General features: G+C 48.6%; 2 protein-coding genes across 3 annotated transcripts; one reads left to right on the top strand and one right to left on the bottom strand.

Annotated features, from left to right (window-relative positions):
* Positions 1-78: 78 nt before the first annotated feature.
* LOC118513176 lies at positions 79-16,691 on the bottom strand. 2 transcript variants are annotated; one of them, XM_036058636.1, is made up of 5 exons: positions 16,236-16,691; positions 6,933-10,875; positions 6,510-6,641; positions 5,948-6,345; positions 79-5,858 (listed from the first exon to the last, which is right to left on the bottom strand). In XM_036058636.1, the coding sequence occupies exons 2-5, from the start codon at positions 10,666-10,668 to the stop codon at positions 3,246-3,248; spliced, it is 6,879 nt and encodes a 2,292-aa protein (XP_035914529.1). In that variant the 5' UTR covers positions 10,669-10,875; positions 16,236-16,691; the 3' UTR covers positions 79-3,245. The 2 variants fall into 2 exon arrangements, with proteins under 2 accessions (XP_035914529.1, XP_035914530.1); XM_036058637.1 differs by lacking the exon at positions 16,236-16,691 and adding an exon at positions 11,526-11,907.
* A 411-nt stretch (positions 16,692-17,102) lies between these two features.
* Positions 17,103-18,546, top strand: LOC118513175 (dolichyl-diphosphooligosaccharide--protein glycosyltransferase subunit 4). The gene is made up of 3 exons (XM_036058635.1): positions 17,103-17,244; positions 17,967-18,090; positions 18,306-18,546. The coding sequence occupies exons 2-3, from the start codon at positions 17,990-17,992 to the stop codon at positions 18,337-18,339; spliced, it is 135 nt and encodes a 44-aa protein (XP_035914528.1). The 5' UTR covers positions 17,103-17,244; positions 17,967-17,989; the 3' UTR covers positions 18,340-18,546.
* The last annotated feature ends 35 nt before the right edge of the window (positions 18,547-18,581 follow it).

Below are 18,581 nucleotides of genomic sequence, written 5' to 3'. Positions count from 1 at the left end.
TGTTTCGTTCTCAATGCACTGTAAAATGTGTATCGTAACTTATCGGATGTCTTCGCAAGTCTAGTTCTAGCGGAAAGCTGCTTTAGAACGTTTATTGTTTTTTAATTCACATCCCTCTCATCTTCTGTCTGGTGCAAACTGTTTCACGATCATCATTCAATTGTGTCACAACGATGACGCACCTACATCTTCTTACACAACAAACCCCAAACGTCAGAAGAGACGGATCGTTTCCGGTTTCGGACCGCTCACAGATTCAAAACATACATTTCCACTGTGAACCGATAGTTTGGTATCACCACGATCACACACGCACACACAAACACACAGCTAAATATCGATCTAGTACTAATAATTTGCATTAAAGTTCTGCATTATGCTGTCTCTATTCTGTACGAGCTCTCCTCCTAGTTTGGTCTAATCTGATTTCTCGCAAGCAATTTGAACAAAGAGTTTGTACAGATGACTAGGCTTGCTTATGCGCTCGGTTTTTGCATCTTTGCGATTTAGTAGTTGCTGTTGTGTTTTAGTAGATTATATTGCAGGCTCAGTGTGGAAAGCGATTAAACTTTTTTTTTTCTCCAGTAAACTTTCTACTGTAAGCCATTAGTTAGTTGAGGGTTGTTCGCCGAGCGAAGCAAACGATTTTTGCATCGTCCTATAAAGCAAATTCACCCGGTCGATTCTGGCAAAATGACAATATACTTAAGTACTAACAATCAAACTTATCCAAACTAGTGTAGTGTAAAGTTGGAGGGAATGTGTAAGTGTTGCAAAAAAAAACCTGGGCTTTTCTTTATCCCGATGGTGATAAAACTAGAACAAAAAAAACAATTCAAAGCTAAGCTCAACATCACGCATCGAGCGATCGCATACTTAATCATAAACATTGACGATACTTTTAAATGACAACACAAAAGGAAATTATTTAACGAGAAGTTTGATTACGGAAGCTTTGTATGATCAGTCTATGGTGTGTGTAATATAGTGTAAAAAAAATATTTACTCAGCGTTTTGATCATAATTTCCAGTAGAACGTAAATATCATAGTAATGTAAAGGAAACCCCCTCCTATAAGAGAGCGTCCAATATTAAGTGCGAGTTCGAGTCGTAGATCGTAGGCAGTAAGTAAAACGGAAAACGTTATTTATCGAGCTGTCGATAGTTAATAGAGCAGCAGTATAATGGATTACTTAAAAATATCATTTGGTGGAGTGTAGGACGGTAGCTTTTAGAGCAAAGTTGGTCATGAAGACAGTGCTTCTTAGTGTGTGTGTTCACTGCTTGGTTGGTGATTACGGATCGAAACGCGTGTAAGACACGAGTTTGCTAAATCGCACAGTTAAAAAGTTTCTTTTGCATTGACAATTACTAAACTGGAACCTACCACAAGCCAAAAATCAACTAACTTTGCCAATAACACAAGCCAGAACTGAAGCTGGAGCCTTGCTTTTGCCTAATTATTTAACACAAAATTTCTATTTAAAAACTGATTATTTTTTCCACGATCATTATTGTAATTCTATAATCCCACCTTGCGATCGTAGAACGAAGTACCGCACCAAAATCCGGGCTTTCTACTGACCTATCCCACCCGAGCACGATCACCCGAGCACGATCACCCGAGCGGTCCAGGGGTCGTCAACATAAAAAAATCTACGCAAAGCCAAGGTGTAATGTTTTTTCTCTACAAAAAAAAATTACCATTTGTCTCAGATGTGCGGTAGGTTCACAGCAGAGTGTATCTCATCCTATTTTAATATGCATGAACCCTATCTGCAGATGTATGTGATGAAACGATTAATACAAATGAAACATAATATGTTGCTGCACGCAACGTCCACTTAACGGGCAGCAAATTCCAAGTGCGAGGAGTGCAAAATAAATATTATAAGTTCGTTAAATATCACACATTCTTCTGTAAGTTCTGTGGGAAAGAAAACACGCACACAAAGCTCGAGCTTACAAATGAAAAAGATGAATCAAAGCAAATATACGCGCACGAAAGCAAAAAAAAAAAACAAACGCGTAAATTAGTATACAGTAGCAACCAACCGGAGGATCATCATAATGATCGATTTATCACATTGTTTCTGATTAAGCAAAATTGATGTTAAATATCAAAGCAAGCACTTTACCATCGATGGAACCTAAGCGCATGATATGGAATTTTCAACAGCGGAGTATTCCTGTGCTGAATGTCATATGTGTTGCGCCTTTCTTTTCTGACTTAACGTGTTGTTGTAAACTATAGCCTGAATAGTACACGATCGATTACCGAATAAAACTATGGCTTCGTAATGATACAAAAAAACAAACGTACGAAAGAGAGCAACACACATTCTTATTGACAGTTGGTAGCGTCCCATTAAGTAGTAAAGCAAATCTTTCACACAAGCAACAGCTGTGTTTAATTTTAGCGAGTTGTTGTAACCGACAGGGGGAAACCGTTTCATAAATTATTATCATCGCTGCAAACATACATTCCAGCGGGGGTTATCATTTCGGGATGCTTTTTTTGTGTGTGGAGTAAGTTCTTCTCGCTCTCTTTAGCTTTTACAAATTTAACAAACAGATAAATGATTTCTTTTCCATTTTCTTAACATTCAATCAACTAAATCACACCACCCAGCAACAGGCTCGTATCGTGTGTCGAGCCAGCGCACGATAAAAAAAACTGCTCAAAATCTTTCATATTAATGGCTTTAAAGGGATTAGTTGTTCGTGGATGTCTTGCCTAACAACACTTCATATATCTGCTCCACAGTATCAAGTGTGTGTGTGTGTGTGCGATACTCTATGTATAACTATATATGTGTGTATAAGCATATCTTGCAACAGATAAGTATAGATATATATGTATATCGTTACTAACGAATCATTACTTAAAGATGCAGAAAAGCTGCACCGGCCACATATCGCGCCGAGTTGAGAAACACTGCCATCCTCGACACATTTCATTCGTTCTCTGTGTTTTGTTTCCCCCCTATGTATGCGTACGTGTATGCATATAAATATGTGACTAGACATTTGTGATGAAGTTAGCAGGTGTGTTTTACCATATGAAATTAATACGAATTAAAGATCATCGTACATGCGCACCATTGCAGTAACAACGGGTGGGAAGTTGTGTTAGGCGACGATACGACGATCATCTCCTAGAGGATGCATTATTGGTTTTGCTTACCTTTCCCGCGCCTTTCATGTCCTTTCATGACACCTTCCGGTGCGATTTTACCACCCGCTTACTCTAACATTTGCAGCGACAGCGGATGATCGGACGCATCGATCGAGAATGTGTTCGAACGTTCCAACTTCGATTCGACACGTTCGATGATGACCGGAACATCCGCTTGTCCGTCACCCACCTCCGGTGGTGCGGGACAATTATTTTCCATCACATTACCCTTCAACGAGATTCTACCGTCGCCCGAGGCTGTCTTCGTTCGATTGGCTGCTGCTGCTGCTGCCCCCTTGGACGAGCCTTTATCACCGGCCTTGCGTTCCTGACCTGTGTGCGACACACGGTTGCTGTTGCCCGTTGCCTCTGGCAATTTGGCCGTACGTCGCAGGTGCAGCGTTGTGTTGAATACCTTCCGCGACGAGCCGGAGCTCGGTGTTGCCAGCGATGCGGACGAGCCAGACTTGGCGATATCGCTGCCCGATGATTTATCGCGCGTCAGCAGCAAACTGGGCGAAGATGCTGCCGATTTGTTGCTCGAGTTGGTCGAGTTTGATTTGGGCTCATGGGTACGGCGGGCCAAAATCTCGCGCGACCGTTGAGAGAGGAAGCTTCGCTTTACTAGCCCCGATCCACCGTTGGAACCAACGCTTGCTGAAGACGCTGTTCGGTTGATGCCATTCGACCGGGCACTCATTACCGACGGGATTGAGGACGAGGAATGGTTCGTTTTGATACCACCGGGAAGCAACCGCGCAGCTGCCGTGTTTGCCGATTTGCCCCCATTCGGGCGCTTTTCACGCTGATGATCCTTATCCTTCACGAGACCATTCTTAGCGTGCTGTGAGGGCCGTTGCTGATCGACAGTGTTCACAACTTTTGGCTTAAAGTACTCCTGATAGATTAACGATTCGTGCGACAACGTGTTGCTCGTTTTGATCGAGTGCGACTTCAACGACTCTGCCAGCGAGTCGATCGAAACGTCCATTTCGCCGACGGTCGCCCGGTGGGCGGGTTTGGCCGTCGCGTTCGCATTCCTTAGCTTGGCCGGCGATGAGAGACTGTCGAGCGAGAGATTCGATTCGTGGTTCCCGTGGTTCTGTTGCTGCAACTTGGACGTGATCCGGCGCGTGCCCATCGCCGGACTGGACGTCCGGGTGGAGCTGCCGCTGGACGAGATGTTGTTCTGCGCGTGCAGATTGGCCGCATTTTTCGGTTTCTTCGGTTCGAGATACCGTGGCTTCACGTTGCTTAGCTTGGTGCGCAAATTGTTTGGCGCCGGTTCGGGCTTGCCGGACGCAACCGCAGGCGGCTTCAGGTTTGCATGATCCTCCGATTGGGATCGTTTGTGTGCGACCGGCTGGGTAGCGTTGGATGCTTTGGCAAGCACTCCCATCCGGATGCCGTTGGCCGCTTGGCGACCGTTGGTGAGCGAGGCGGACGATTTCCGGCCACCGTCGGGTACGTGAGTTTTGGAAGCCGCTTTCGACAGCCGCCCATTCTCTAGCGCCTGCTGCTGGTGTTTCTGCCGTTCACGCTCCAGCACCGGAGCACCGGCCATCGATGCTTCGTGCGTTGCGTAGTGCTTTGCCAGCTTGTGCGAGCTCAGCAAGGCCGCATTCAGCTCGTGCTGATGCGTATTGATCGTTTGCGTTTGCTGCGTCCGATTGCTGCTGTGCTGATGGTGGTTCGATTGGCCCGCTTCGAGGGCACGCTTCGTGTGCGCTTGTATAGCCAACCGCACCTGGCGCATATCGTTCGAACGCGAATGCACGGAAGAGGAGGAGGACGTTTGCGACGAGAACGAGTACCGCGATCGGGACTTTCGCTCTTCGGCCGTTTCCATCAGGCAGGCCAGCTTCTGGATCTTGTTGCGCAGCTCGACGTCCATCCGCTGCCAGGAGCTAACGCGCATGGCGCGTGCACATTGCCGTATCAGGCACTGTTCCACCGCGGACAGAATGGCGTTAACCATGCCCACAAACTCATCGCACCAGTCCATTTCTTCCTCCTGCAGATTGTAGTCCACTTCTTTGCGCGTGCCACCACCGCCGCCATCGCTGCCCTTGCTGCTCGTTTGCTTCTCGTAAACGTTTACCACGTTCGTATTATCGCTCGACGACATCGGTGTCGAGCTGGTGGTGGTGGTGGTGGTGGTCGTTGTCACGGTCAGTACCTTGGCCTGCAGTAGCTTTTGTAGCCGCGTCGCTCTCGGATAGCTTTTGCACGCCTGATCCGGGCTGAGATTGTTGGCGGCGGGCAGTAGGATCGGTTCCAGGTGGGGAATTGCCCAGCGGTAGGTTTGCCCGAGCGACAGGAAACTATCGCTGGCCAGCAACGACGCAAAGTGGTCCGCGATGTAATCGTACGCTGTGTCCAGTATGTCGCGCACCACGTTTTCCACCTCGACCGACCACTTGTACGGGTGCAGCAGCGTCAGCAGCTGCTCGCTGTCCAGTATCGTCGTAAGAACACTTTCGGAGTTGAGATGGGCCACGATCTGTTGCCTGCAGCGATGCACCACATCCAGCGGCAGCTGCGAGAATTGCTTCTGCGACCAAATCTTCACGTAATGCCGGCACACCCACTTCAAGCACTTGCGGTACAGATCGTCCAGCCCGTGGTTGAGCGTAACCGGCAGCACCTGTAACACACCGTCCGTACAACCGACGCAGGGCTACAATGGGGGGGGGGGGAAAAAAAGGCAGCGCGGTTTAGTGAAGCAGCCCTTCCCTTGGCCACCCGCAATCAGCACCTCCAGCTTACCTTGTGAAAATTGTGACAGTAGTTCGTTTTCAGCGCGTACGCCGTTACCTCCTTCAGCCCCTCGAGACCGAGAAGATCGGACAGGGCGGCCAGCTCCATCAGGCTGATGCCTTCCGGTGGGTGGGAGGCACCAGAGTAGATGTGGCACAGCGCAAAGTGCACTGCCGCGTACGTGTAGCCGGGCAGCGTGATCACGTTGCCCGCATTCTGCACCCAACTCCCGGCGAGAATTGCCGCAAAGTACTGGCAACGCGATCGCAGTATGCACTTGTGCGCACGCATCCGCCTCGTCTCGACCTCGATCGTCACGTCGGTGGCAATCTCCTGAAGGAACATCTTCAGCAGATCCTCACCAAGGCGGCGCGGCTGCCGGCTCGAGATGGATTCATCGATGGATTCTAGCGGAGCATCAAACGATAGGACATTAGATCGGGGCACTGTAAGCATCGCATATTCGTAGGATGATTGTGGAAGTCCGTCCTTCTGTCTAATACTTTTGAACGCCGGCCAAACACAATTTTTAATGCACTCCATACGATGGATGGGCATCTAGCACACTTACCAATACCGGATCGGCTTGAGGTGATGCTTGATGTGCAGGAAAAGTCCGAATGCAGCATCTCGTTGCCATCCTGCTGGCCACTTCGTCCCATACCATTCATCCCCACGTCGGATGGAAGACTGCTGCTAAAAGCTATTGGAGGATGGAAGCAATGATGAAAAACAGTTAGTAAAACTCCACAATAAAAGATCAATTTAACGATTTCTATAATATTCTTCTGTTACAAATTTGCCGAGCACTCTAGCTTTTCCGAGACCATGCGTCTTATTCAATGGTCGAAACAAGGTGCAATGTTCTGAATCGATCAAATATTGATTCCTCTTATCGAATCAAGATTGCGATTTTTCCATCCCCAACACTGGACCTCGTGCCGGTTCACTGACAACACACACACGCACGCACACGCACGCACACAGCGCTTACCTTTCGACAGGTGCGGAAACAGCCGACTGAGCGAACGGGAGTTTTCCACCGAAGACGAGATGAGGCTCACAAAGTTGTTGCCAGTCGAGCGAGACATATTCCACGAGTGTCGCTCCATCGACGTTACCCCACCGTTCGAGTGATAGTAGTTCGATGCCTTCTGCTGCTGCTGCTGCTGCTGTCTCATCGCTTGGCTGCTGGCCCCGATCGCCGACCCGATCGTGTTGTACTTTTGACATTCGAACAGCCGCGCTACTCGACTGGAACCGGCCGAATTGGACATGTGGTGGATGGCGCTACCGCCACCACCGCTGCCACCGCTGCTCGAATGCAGCTCAAACTTGGTCGTAACGAGCTGATTCGGAACCGCGCCGGACGGTGGTTTATCCATGTCGGAGAGCTTCACAAAGGAGGACGTCGTGGTCGTCGGTTGCGACGCGTGCGATTCAACGTTCTCGGAGACGGTTTCGAGCAGCTGCTTCTGCTTCTCGATTGTAGCGTGCAGCGTTTCCATCGTGTGCTGCGGTTTATTCCGTGCCGCCGACGACGACACCGCTGCTGTATGGCGCGGTGAGCATTCTACCGTCTCGACGATCGTTTCCATCTGCTTTGTGCTGGTGGTCGTGGTAATTGCCGACAGCTTTATCGGTTCTTCTGGCTTCGCTTGCGGCTGTTCCGCGGTCGCAACGGCTGACAGCAGCAGTGGTGCATCTTCTTCTGCCGGATGGTTTTGGAACGTGACATCGTCCGTGTCGGTTGTGGTTGACGTCGGGGAGGCGTCCTCGTTCGACGAAAGCACACCGTCCGTTATCGACCCCTGGCTGCTCTTGTCGAACGTTTCGTTGATCTTTGCATCGCGGCGCTTTTTCTTCGAGGACGAAACCATCATCCCGTCCGCGGGCACTTCCATCGGTTGCCCTTCCTGGGCGTCCTTCGGCGATACCTTCTTCGACTCGTTGCTCGAGTGTGCCGAGTTGGACGATACCGAATGGTTCGAGTAGGTGCTCAGTTCCGACTTGGAGCATGTAAAATCGTCGAACGGCGAAACGGACGAATCGATCGACATGCTGGACGTTTTCGAGAGGAGTGGAATTTTGTCCAGAATGTTCATAATGCCGCGATCGCTCGTGACACTCGTCGACCGCTGGTAGGCGCTGTTGGTGGCGATTCTACGCTCGTGAAAGTTGCCCCCCATTCCGCCCCCCTCACCGACGGTCGTATTCCACGAGTGACGTTTCGATTCGTGCCTGGCAGCCGTACCACCGGCCGCAGCCCCATTCGGACGCCGCATAACCGGCGCCATCGGTTGGGCATCGGGCTGCGAGCCGATAAACATGTAGTAAGGCTTGCTCGATTCTTCGCCCGCGGTTGGTCCCAGGCTGCACGGGCGTACCGATTCCTTCGCGTTCGACGTTCCCGCCAGCACGGGCTGTGGCATCGATAGCTTCCGCGGCATGGCCGGTTTGCTAGGTGCATTATCGCCTCCAAAGTCAATGAACATCGAAAACATGTTCTTACGATCCGTCTGCCTGTCTTCCGACTCGCCACGCGACGATGATCCGGTCAGAGCGGATGCCGACGGTGGTGGCGTATCAAGCTTCGAACCACCGAGCTTCGGTGTGGCACTGCGCGTGCTTTCACTACCGTCGTCCGACAGGTCGATGTAGAATCCGGTCGATTTCTTCATCAGGTCCGAGCGTGCCGTACGCGGTCTGCTGTTCACCGCCGCCGTAATTGATTTTTCCTCTTCCGGTGTCTTAAGGCTACCCAAATCGACGAAAAACCCGAGACTCCGTTGGCCCGAGTGTTCGAGAGAGTTCATCGCAGATGCCGCCGCCGTCACCGTGGATTGCTCATCGTCCGGACAGTTCTTTAAATCAACAACCCACGATTTGCCCGACCCGCTCTTGCTTAACTGCCGGCCCGTTGCAACCGTACGCTCCTGCTCCGATGGATCGTCGAAGCTGATGCTGCCTCCCGACACTATCGGGCACGTGTCGGTTCGTCGCCGTACCGAGGGCGATTCGCACTGCTTCGGGGTAAAATCCTCGATGGACGCACCGCCCGACACAATCGGTGCCGATTCGTCGTGTTTTTGCAACCGCTTCGGGATTCGAATCGGAGTGGAGTGTGATTCGCGATCCACGGAACTGGCCCGGCTTGTATCGTTCCCGGTATCCTCGCCCGGCTCTTGCACCGGTCGGCGCAGCGCCATCTGTTGGGGAATAGCGGCAGCGGACGTCACATGTACGATCGAGTTGAACGGCGTGTTTGGATAGTGTGATGTTGATTCGACGTCGCTCGTGGCCTGCGTACGGCTGTTGTAATCGGCCGAGCTAGAGTTGTACCCACTGGTACACGTGCCCCCTCCACGAAAACTGTCCATCTGTCCGCTAGCTCGCTCGTCGGTCGCCACCGCACCGGAGCCGGCTCCGCCCAACGAGTATCGATGATGATCGCTAATCGTCAGTGAACTATATTCACCGTAATTTGGCTCACTGCTAGACGAGTAAACGCTCGGCAGCGACAGATCACTGTACGCTTCGTCCGGTGCAAACTGCAGGCTAGTATCCAGCACATGGCCCGAGTATTGCTGGATCGAGTTTTGAAACAGAAATGTGCCCTGCTTTCGTTCCGCTTCCTGGCGCGCGAGCACTTCCTCGCGATCGCTATCATTACCGGTCGGTTCGGTAGAATGGTTCGATTCGGCAAGCTTCTCAAACTTGCTCGCGATGTAGTTGTTCGCCGAACCGGCAGCAAACTGGTCCTTCACTTCGATCGGTTTCGATACCTGCTCCTCCACCTGTGCTGCCCCTGCCGATAGGAGCATCTCCTCTTCGTCGCGCAGAATCGCCGCTAGCTGTACGACGCTGCTTTCGCACGGTGCAGCTTCCACCTGCGATCGGTGCGTTGGGCAGGAAGGTTCCTGGAACGATGGATACACCACCTCATCATCGTCGAACAGTGACGATGCGTCTATGAAGCACGGTTTCGAAGGACCACCGAAAGCGGGCGCCGGTGCTACCGTTGCTTCCTCGTGCCGTCGATCATCACCATCCCGTGCCGGCTCGGACCTACCCCCACCGTCCACAGTGACCGGTTCCCACGAGCTAGTGGCCGGCGTCGTATCGGAAGAGAGCGAGTTCGATTTCATGATCACTATTTCCTCATTGTGGCGCTGTTTCTCCTCCTTCGTGGACGAGCGCGCCAGATCGTAGCGTTTGCGCTGCAATAATTCACCACCGTCGCGGTTCAGCTGTTCCGGCCCACTGGCCTCCTGCACTTCGTACTCGATTTCGTTCGCCATTCCACCGTCCGTTTGCTCTGCCGCCGTGCCGCCCGTCAGTTCGGCCACCGTAGCGACCGTCGCATTATTTATGCGCACAATATTGCTCCACATCTCGTCCTCCCGCTCATCATCTTCCTCCTCCTCACCGTCGTCATCGTCGTCACCGTCCATCCCGTGACCGTCGCTGGTGCCGGACGCAGGTGACTGGGGACTGCCACCGTCCACCATTTCGTAAGTGGACGCCGAATCGCTCGAGATGCGGTTCAGTCCCTTTCGCAAATGGTCGTCCGCGTGTTCGGCTTCCCGCACACCGTTCAGCCGGTACTGTACGGCACCGTCCGCCGTCGACGATAGGTCGGCCCCTTCCACCACGTAACAGCTGATGGAGTCGGTTTCCGTGTCATCGCCACCGTTCGACGGAGAGGATAGTATGCGCTGGGATTCCATCGCTAGCCTCCTGTCGCCGGATGCCTCACGAGTGACGCGTTCTGTATATCGCCCGGTAAACACCGTTTAGCGCCTTTCCGTTCGCACCTACGGCCAGTTGCAGCTAATGTTGTTGCCAAGGACGCGCCGCCGGTCGTTCGGTTGCAATCGCGTGTGACATGATTGGGGTGGAGTCGTTTGAGTCGTTTGTGATGGTTTGAATTATCTCTACAATGGGAAAAAAGGTAGGAAGAAGAAGAAAAACCCCATTAGAAACAGATACAATTAGCACCGGCCAACTAGGAATTGGTCTTGGCCGACAGAAAAGGAAGTAACATACGCAAAAGGGAAAGGAAGTTTGCAAAGCCTGCCATCGAGCCACCCCCCCATGAATGACAACACACGGACACCGATGTTGTCTTCTTCGGCGCAATCGATTGACCTAGAAAGCTTGCAATCTTTATTGCGTATTTTTAGCGGATAAAGAGACACAACCCGGGTTAGGTTATCTAGCGAAACATTTGTTGTATAAACCACCGGGGGCCGGCTCATGTATATTCGCTTTGCCACGGTCGACCTACGCACTGACTGGGGCAATAATTCTGTGGCCACAATACTGTGCAAACATCAACCGAAATCTTTCCGTCCACGCTTCGAATGCTCTAAACGCCAGATAATCACGCTTGATAAGTACTGTGGGGTGGCATCGGCCTGTACTCTGTTGGGAAATTAATTTTTAAACACGTTTTGCAGGGTTTGCCAAGAGTCAAGTAATCAAGCTCTTGGTGTCGGTATGTCTAGGCCGTTTGAGGTACAGCATTGTAGGAATTTGAATTGAAATAGTGAAGATTACATGCTAAATCCTACCCTTGGCTTACCCAGTTGTTTGTTTTGCTTAAAACTAGATTCCTCACAACACCACCACCAGCCAGGAGATGGACATGCCAAACATGTCAGTCACTAAAACGATTGGAATTAATTTACCATTCGCGTTCGCCCGTTTATTGATCACACATGTTGGCCACCACGGCCCACACACGCACACACGCCGCGATTGGAACGTGGCTTTAAGTTCTCGATTCGATTCCTGGGTTCTTTATGAAGCCATTAGAAAAAGATCATCATCGAAGCAAGTGTTGCTTCTCGTGTCATTAGATGCGTTGACGCACACACACACACACACACACACACACTCGTCTCATCCACACGTTTCACTAAAGAGGGTTTTGGGTCACAGTTTGCCAATTAGCTAATTACTATCGCAATTAAAGACCTATAATTCTTTGCGATCTTTCGACGAGGTCACGAAGAGTTATTTTAACTCACCTATGATTTAACTCTCCGTGCCGACTAGCCACTCACTCACTGCGTTTTAACTCACTCATGAGTTAAATAACTCTTTGGTGATTTAACTCTCCGTGCCGACTAACAACTCACTCACTGCGTTTTAACTCACTCACCTCGTTTTTACTCACTCACCTCGTTTTAACTCACTCACCTCGTTTTAACTCATTCACCTCGTTTTTACTCACTCACCTCGTTTTAACTCACTCACCTCGTTTTTACTCACTCACCTCGTTTTTACTTACTCACCTCGGTTTTACTCACTCACCTCGTTTTTACTCACTAGAGAGTTAAATATCGTATTGGCATATCGCAATGGTCACGATCACACGATGATTTAAGAAAATACAATACGGTAATGAGCCGTAAAGATAGATTGTTCATAAATAAATTATTTTAAAAGAGACTATGTAAATATTTCGCTTGTGTGTATGGCAGCTCTAAAATGTTCAGCTATACATTTCGTAAGTTATTATACGATATCGAAGCGATCTTTGGGCAAAACTTTGTTAATGAATAGCAAAATGTCAATCAAGCAAAAAAAAAATGTTAATGAGCATCGGAATGAACTCGGAATGAATCAACAGAAAGCCAGAAATGGCAGGCCGACACCTCTCGAGGTTGTAGTGCCAAGAAAGAAGAAGAAGGAAATTGCTACCAGTACTACTTAATATTTCCCTGTTATTGCCTTGAATATTGTGCTTACCTGTTGAGTTCCCCAGTTTCTTTCAAATTATTTGCAGTAAAATTATTATCGAAACACACAATTGATTTTAACGCTACATGTACATAGTAATTATTAACATACTGAATGAAAAATAGCATGAAACCGCAAAATGTTTTTCAAAAAAAAGCTACAAAAAGTTATGGAGAATTGTGCAGAATGAAAAGAGTCTCGTTTAACCGTTTAACCGGAGCAAATACTATACTAAGCAAAAGATTTACATAGTCTCTTTTAAAATAATTTATTTATGAACAATCTATCTTTACGGCTCATTACCGTATTGTATTTTCTTAAATCATCGTGTGATCGTGACCAATGCGATATGCCAATACGATATTTAACTCTCTAGTGAGTAAAAACGAGGTGAGTGAGTAAAACCGAGGTGAGTGAGTAAAACCGAGGTGAGTGAGTAAAAACGAGGTGAGTGAGTAAAAACGAGGTGAGTGAGTTAAAACGCAGTGAGTGAGTTAAAACGAGGTGAGTGAGTTAAAACGAGGTGAGTGAGTAAAAACGAGGTGAGTGAGTTAAAACGCAGTGAGTGAGTGGTTAGTCGGCACGGAGAGTTAAATCACCAAAGAGTTATTTAACTCATGAGTGAGTTAAAACGCAGTGAGTGAGTGGCTAGTCGGCACGAAGAGTTAAATCATTATTCAAGAATAAACTCTTAAAGAGTGAGTATAAGATGTAACTCACTATTATAACTCATTCACTCTGATTTAATTCACGCTACTGAGTGGTTATTCCCATCACTATCTTCGGACCGGACCTCGCGACCATGATCACCATGATCGAGCGGGAACATTAGAGCTACCGCCCAAAACCGTTCAACAAAAGCAGCAACTTCAACGCAATTAACCACCGACTGTCTTGTACTTCCAACGACAACGAGACAATGTTGATGTCCTCAGGCGCGATGTTGACCAGACTGACAGGGGGACTGACTGATCAGCTCATCGCCTACGGGTTTCGGTGCGACTCGCGTCTTTGCTCATCGTCGCCGTCTCCTTGGTGATGGATTGAAGACAAAAGGTGTGTGTGTGTGTGAGTAGGAGGAGTGTTAAAACATGCGTGTGTCCAATCACTCTCAGCCTACTAGACAACGCTCTTTCCTTCTTCTTCTTCTAAGGCACACTTCACCAACCGTTGCAATCACGGCGTGGTGTCTGGCGGCGGGGTGCACATGCTTCGTATGTCCCAGTCATGTCCGAACGGTCCAAAAAGTAAGCGGGCTACCGTTTCCATTACCATAAATAGATATGGGGTGATATATTCCACCGAAAATAATAAGCCGCGACATGGTCTGCGCAACCAAATCGGCAGCCCTCCATTGTTAGGCGACCAATAGAGATTATTACATTCTAGGGCAGGAACATCATTGAATAACAAATCGACCAAGTGATGTGGTGGCTGGAATGGAACGGCTTCAACCCCGATCTGAAGTTCCGATGATTGAAGTGCGTTCGTGATTGTATTTTTCAAACTTTATAAATTGGGCCGGTGGTGGTGGATGGGGCAGGTGGCATTCGATTACGACATTCGAAAAGAATTCAATGTTGTGAGAAATTCATTCAAACACATATTCAGAACTCCTGAACAGAACTTCAAAAGCTTTGGGCGAAATATATGTAAATGGAAATGTAAAACTGATTTGCGACTATGTTCCACCATCGCATTTGGTCGCATCGGTGATTAGTGTAAGCCCATGTTAATCTGCTCGAAGAATGACCATCGATTACGATGGCCAAAAAAAACCTCACACACACAGACGAACAACGCGTGTACATCTGAAATAAACATGTTGGCACACCTCCTCCCGTGCAGGATATGGCGGGGGGAGGAGGTGGAGGGGGATAGTAACCCTTGTGGTAACTGTGAACCGTCGTTGCTGATGATGATGAGCCGGGGTCACACACAAGAAGCAACAAACAAATATTTCAAACATGCACGCACGAACACACACGTCGGAGTATGCGCGTGACCATCATCAACATCACCGTGGCGGCGGCGGCGGTTCTCTCAGCAGCTGACATCATCACCGGGACGTGACGACCGTTTATGGTAAAAAAAGCGGTGCCCACGCTACCAGACCTGATGGATGAACGCGCTGGAGAAGGGCGACTGGGCCAGGAGTTTCGCCGAAAAAGTGTGAAACGATTTGTGCATTAATGATGGCCCATCCGTTACCGGGACGGGGAGGCCCGCAAATCGATCGAAGAATCGGAGTTGGGAAGAGAGCCCACAATCGGAGCCGGCGAGGTCCTTGCGGTATATTTATGATTATGTGATCCAATGAAGGTTGGAGCGGATTGGATTAATTGCGGAAGATATTTTTGGTAAATTTTGCATGAATGCGGCACAATTCTTAGCTTCATCTAATGGGCTGGAACTAATTTGCACCGCGCTATCAGCGGCTTTTTATGATCCTGAAGCTGTGCCAGTGTTCGCCTACTTTGTTCCCGTTAACAACATTCTTTTGTGCCTACTACACTCATCCATCTCTCCGGTGCCGTATATCACAATAAAAAAGCACCTCTAGGCAGGCATGGCAGCCGCACGAATGTCGGCATTTTGGCCTTGACTTAAAGACGCCGTGATTTCCGTTTTGCATCCGAAGTATGCATTTTACGACGCCAAGCGCGGTGAGTATGATCCGGTGGAGGGAAATTAATTATTCATCGTTTCGTTCATCGCTGTACTGGTTCGTGTGGCCGGATCGCGTACAAACATACACGGTTCTTCCCATTTTCGGTGCTATTGGCGGGGTACAAATTTCGATTCCAGTTCCTTCTAAAAACACCCACGGATGGGCACGGTACGCACGTGTGTGTGGGATGTGTGGCGCCTACGGGCACGTCGACGACCGGCCAAGGCGAGTACGTGCGATGGTGGTAGTGTGTGGCAAAAGGCTGCTTTATGCGATCGAACCTGCATCGATCGGTCGGAGCAGATTTCCTACTTTGCATAAAATAATATCACCACACAAAAACCGGGTGTTCTACAGCAATCAGCAACCACCGGGGGACACGATCGATTCAATAGCGTTCGAAACTGGTGCCACGGGAGGGTGCTACGGTGATGCAATTTTTTGCCACCTCTTCCTCCCAGCCCCCCCCCCCCCCTGAAACCGTGTCCTTCATTTCCCGTGTACATCATCGGTCATGCCGTTTTGGAAATTGCGTTGGACAAAAAGGAAGGTGTATAGGGGGAGAATGGTTGGATGGCAGGTGAGGAACGGTACACAGGCGCACACCAGGCGCATAATGACATCGACGGGAAAGAGGGCGATCTTCACAACCGTGCGCACCACATCGCATCCGTTCTTCGGATCATTGATTCTTCAACCTGCTGCAGCCCGTTGGTTTTATTTTCTAGCCCCGTTACTTCGCTGCAGCACTGCACACCCCCTTTTATCCGGGCTTCGTGCTGGTTGCAATGATTTGGTTTCCACTGCTTTCTGGCCCTTTGCTGCCTGGAAGGCCTGCACCTGCGCTTCCCTTATCCTATGCAGAACCGACATTACCTTGAAACACCGCAAATCCGTATGTTTTGGTGCGGCGGAATACACGATTTTCATCACCAACTACACAGTCGAGCGAGAGACCAGGGCTCCCCTTTTTTCGTAGACTTTCTGCTTTTCGTTTCGGCACTAGCGCGTATCATTTATCGCGCACTTATCACCCACCCGTTAGCACCATGTTCGCACAATGCACAATGCACCAATATTTTTTGGATAATGTTTATCACACAACACACACAGCACAGCCCGCAACACTGCACACTTTTGGGGACTTTGCTTCGAGGGAGATTCACGTGAAAACGATTCCCTTGTCTTGTACGGGACCGTTTCAGGGCATCGGACACTTTCTTCGAGCGAGTAAAAGTGTGTTCGGAAATTTCTCTTTTCGTCGGTGGCCAATCGATATTTGGTGAGAAAATGTTTGACGTTCGGTACCTTCTTCGCTGCTCGGTTGTTTTTCTGTTTCAAACCCACACTGGACGGTGGTTGTTGATAAAACGTTTGACAACTTGTAGCACAAATTTGCATAAAACTTTTGCAAAATGAAATTGAAAACTGGTGTCACACAATTGTATGACTTTGGAGAACTAGAAAAAATATTTGGCATTGATATGAGGCATCCAATTTTTAAATTGCTTCAAGAATGTTTTTTGTTCTTTGATTGAAAGCCACTTAATTACTTGATAAAAAATATTTTAACTTAAAAGGATCAGTAATGCGGCAAAAGAACTCAAGTTAAAAATGATCAGCTAAGCAAAAACGTTTAAAATTTCTCCACAAAACATGCACTAAGCCTGTGTCATCCAGAGGATCGTCCGCGGTACTTCTATTTCCCCAGTACGGGAACGCAAAACGAAAGCAAAGCGGAACGTCAAACTACGCAAAAGGGGGCGATGACGTTTCAATGTTGCAGTTGTCACAAAAACACAGAGGTTGTTTATAAAGTTTCTGGGAGTGTTTGTGCTGGTGCATCCTGCTTTTCCAAAGTTAATTTAAGGCTACTTCAACGCACGTAAGTTCGGTTTGATTCGCTTACTGTAATCCTGTCGATATTGATTGTAGATGGTCTTATAAACTGTTTGAGTTTGACGTATATTTCTAAACGTGCAATCGACAGACGATGCGCGATGAGAAGTGTACGGTGTGACGTGTACCTTCGTGATGCCGGTCTGGAAGCTTCAGTACACAATTTAGGAACAGCTTTATTTCTTTCTTTTCTTCAGTTTTTACTCAAAATTCATATAATTGCACATTTATTATCATTTTAGAAATGTTTCACTTATTGTTTTGGATGGTAGGAATCGTATTGCGGCTTTGATATTTTGTTTTGTTTACTAAACCCGGAGTTGGTTAGGTTTCTTCCCTCTCACCTCTCATTCACCCCATACCACAGCAAACATTCCAATTTACTAGCGGATAATTCCGGTGTAACAAATCTATCGGATCAGCAAACCCCTTATCGGTCTACCAGTTTCGTCGGTACCATTCCAATTTAGTCAAATTGGCGTAAAAATGGCGTACGTACGTACGTTACCAAAAATATCTGGTTTTTCCATTTAACAAACCCTCGCTTCACATACGCATCATTTGCAACGAAATACTGTTGCGGTTAGCCCACTTCTGCCCGATGATGGCGATGGTTGTCTGCCTGCTCAATAACATCGATAGGTCCTTGTAGCGATCCTGCTCTAATCCACTACAAACCCGGTTTTCATCTCTCTTTCCCTCCTGCAGATCAGCTACCAACTGCATCCACCATGATATCCGACGTGCAGCTGGCCGTGTTCTGTAACGTGCTGGGGGTGTTCCTCTTCCTGCTGGTCGTTGCATTCCATTACATAAACGCCAACATGGGAAGGTATGCATTTGGGGCGATTGGCCCACTCACTACGCTTCGGTGAAGGATGCCCAAGTCCAATTATCGGACGGTAGTTTTTCCGTACATGTGTGCGTGTGTACTAATTGAGATATCTTCATTTTACATTTCTTTCATCATTGATGGTACTCGATGACGTTCGTTGATTGGTCCTTTTGCCGGGAATTGAACCACACACGTGTGTACCACCCACACAGCATGCGAGGCGGCCCAGGATCAAGGCATAAATGAAACATTCCTACCTAATCCTGCACCTTTCCCGTGGTTGGAAAAACGACCGCAAGCCACGTGGCATACAACAATCCAAACACAAACCCCAGCAACTGCATCAGATTCGTTAATGTGGCTCTAAAAGTGAAACTATAACGAATTCTCCTCTCCCAATTCCGCTCCCATAAACGATGAACAAATAAAATCTCCTGATATACTTACAAAAAACAGTTAACAGTTAATCAGAGTTTCACTTCCGGTCG

The sequence above is a fragment of the Anopheles stephensi genome, chromosome 3, assembly GCF_013141755.1.
Source record: "Anopheles stephensi strain Indian chromosome 3, UCI_ANSTEP_V1.0, whole genome shotgun sequence".
Taxonomy (NCBI): Eukaryota; Metazoa; Arthropoda; class Insecta; order Diptera; family Culicidae; genus Anopheles; species Anopheles stephensi.
This window is presented reverse-complemented; position numbering and strand designations above follow the sequence as displayed.

Excerpts from the sequence above, each read along its gene's own strand:
- LOC118513175 (XM_036058635.1), top strand. The coding sequence starts at position 17,990 with ATGATATCCGACGTGCAGCTGGCCGTGTTCTGTAACGTGCTGGGGGTG. Across the intron at positions 18,091-18,305 it reads ATAAACGCCAACATGGGAAG|CATGCGAGGCGGCCCAGGAT; the intron begins GTATGCATTTGG and ends CCACCCACACAG.
- LOC118513176 (XM_036058636.1), bottom strand. The coding sequence starts at position 10,668 with ATGGAATCCCAGCGCATACTATCCTCTCCGTCGAACGGTGGCGATGAC. Across the intron at positions 6,346-6,509 it reads CTCAAGCCGATCCGGTATTG|AATCCATCGATGAATCCATC; the intron begins GTAAGTGTGCTA and ends ATGCTCCGCTAG. Across the intron at positions 5,859-5,947 it reads ACTGTCACAATTTTCACAAG|CCCTGCGTCGGTTGTACGGA; the intron begins GTAAGCTGGAGG and ends CCCCCATTGTAG.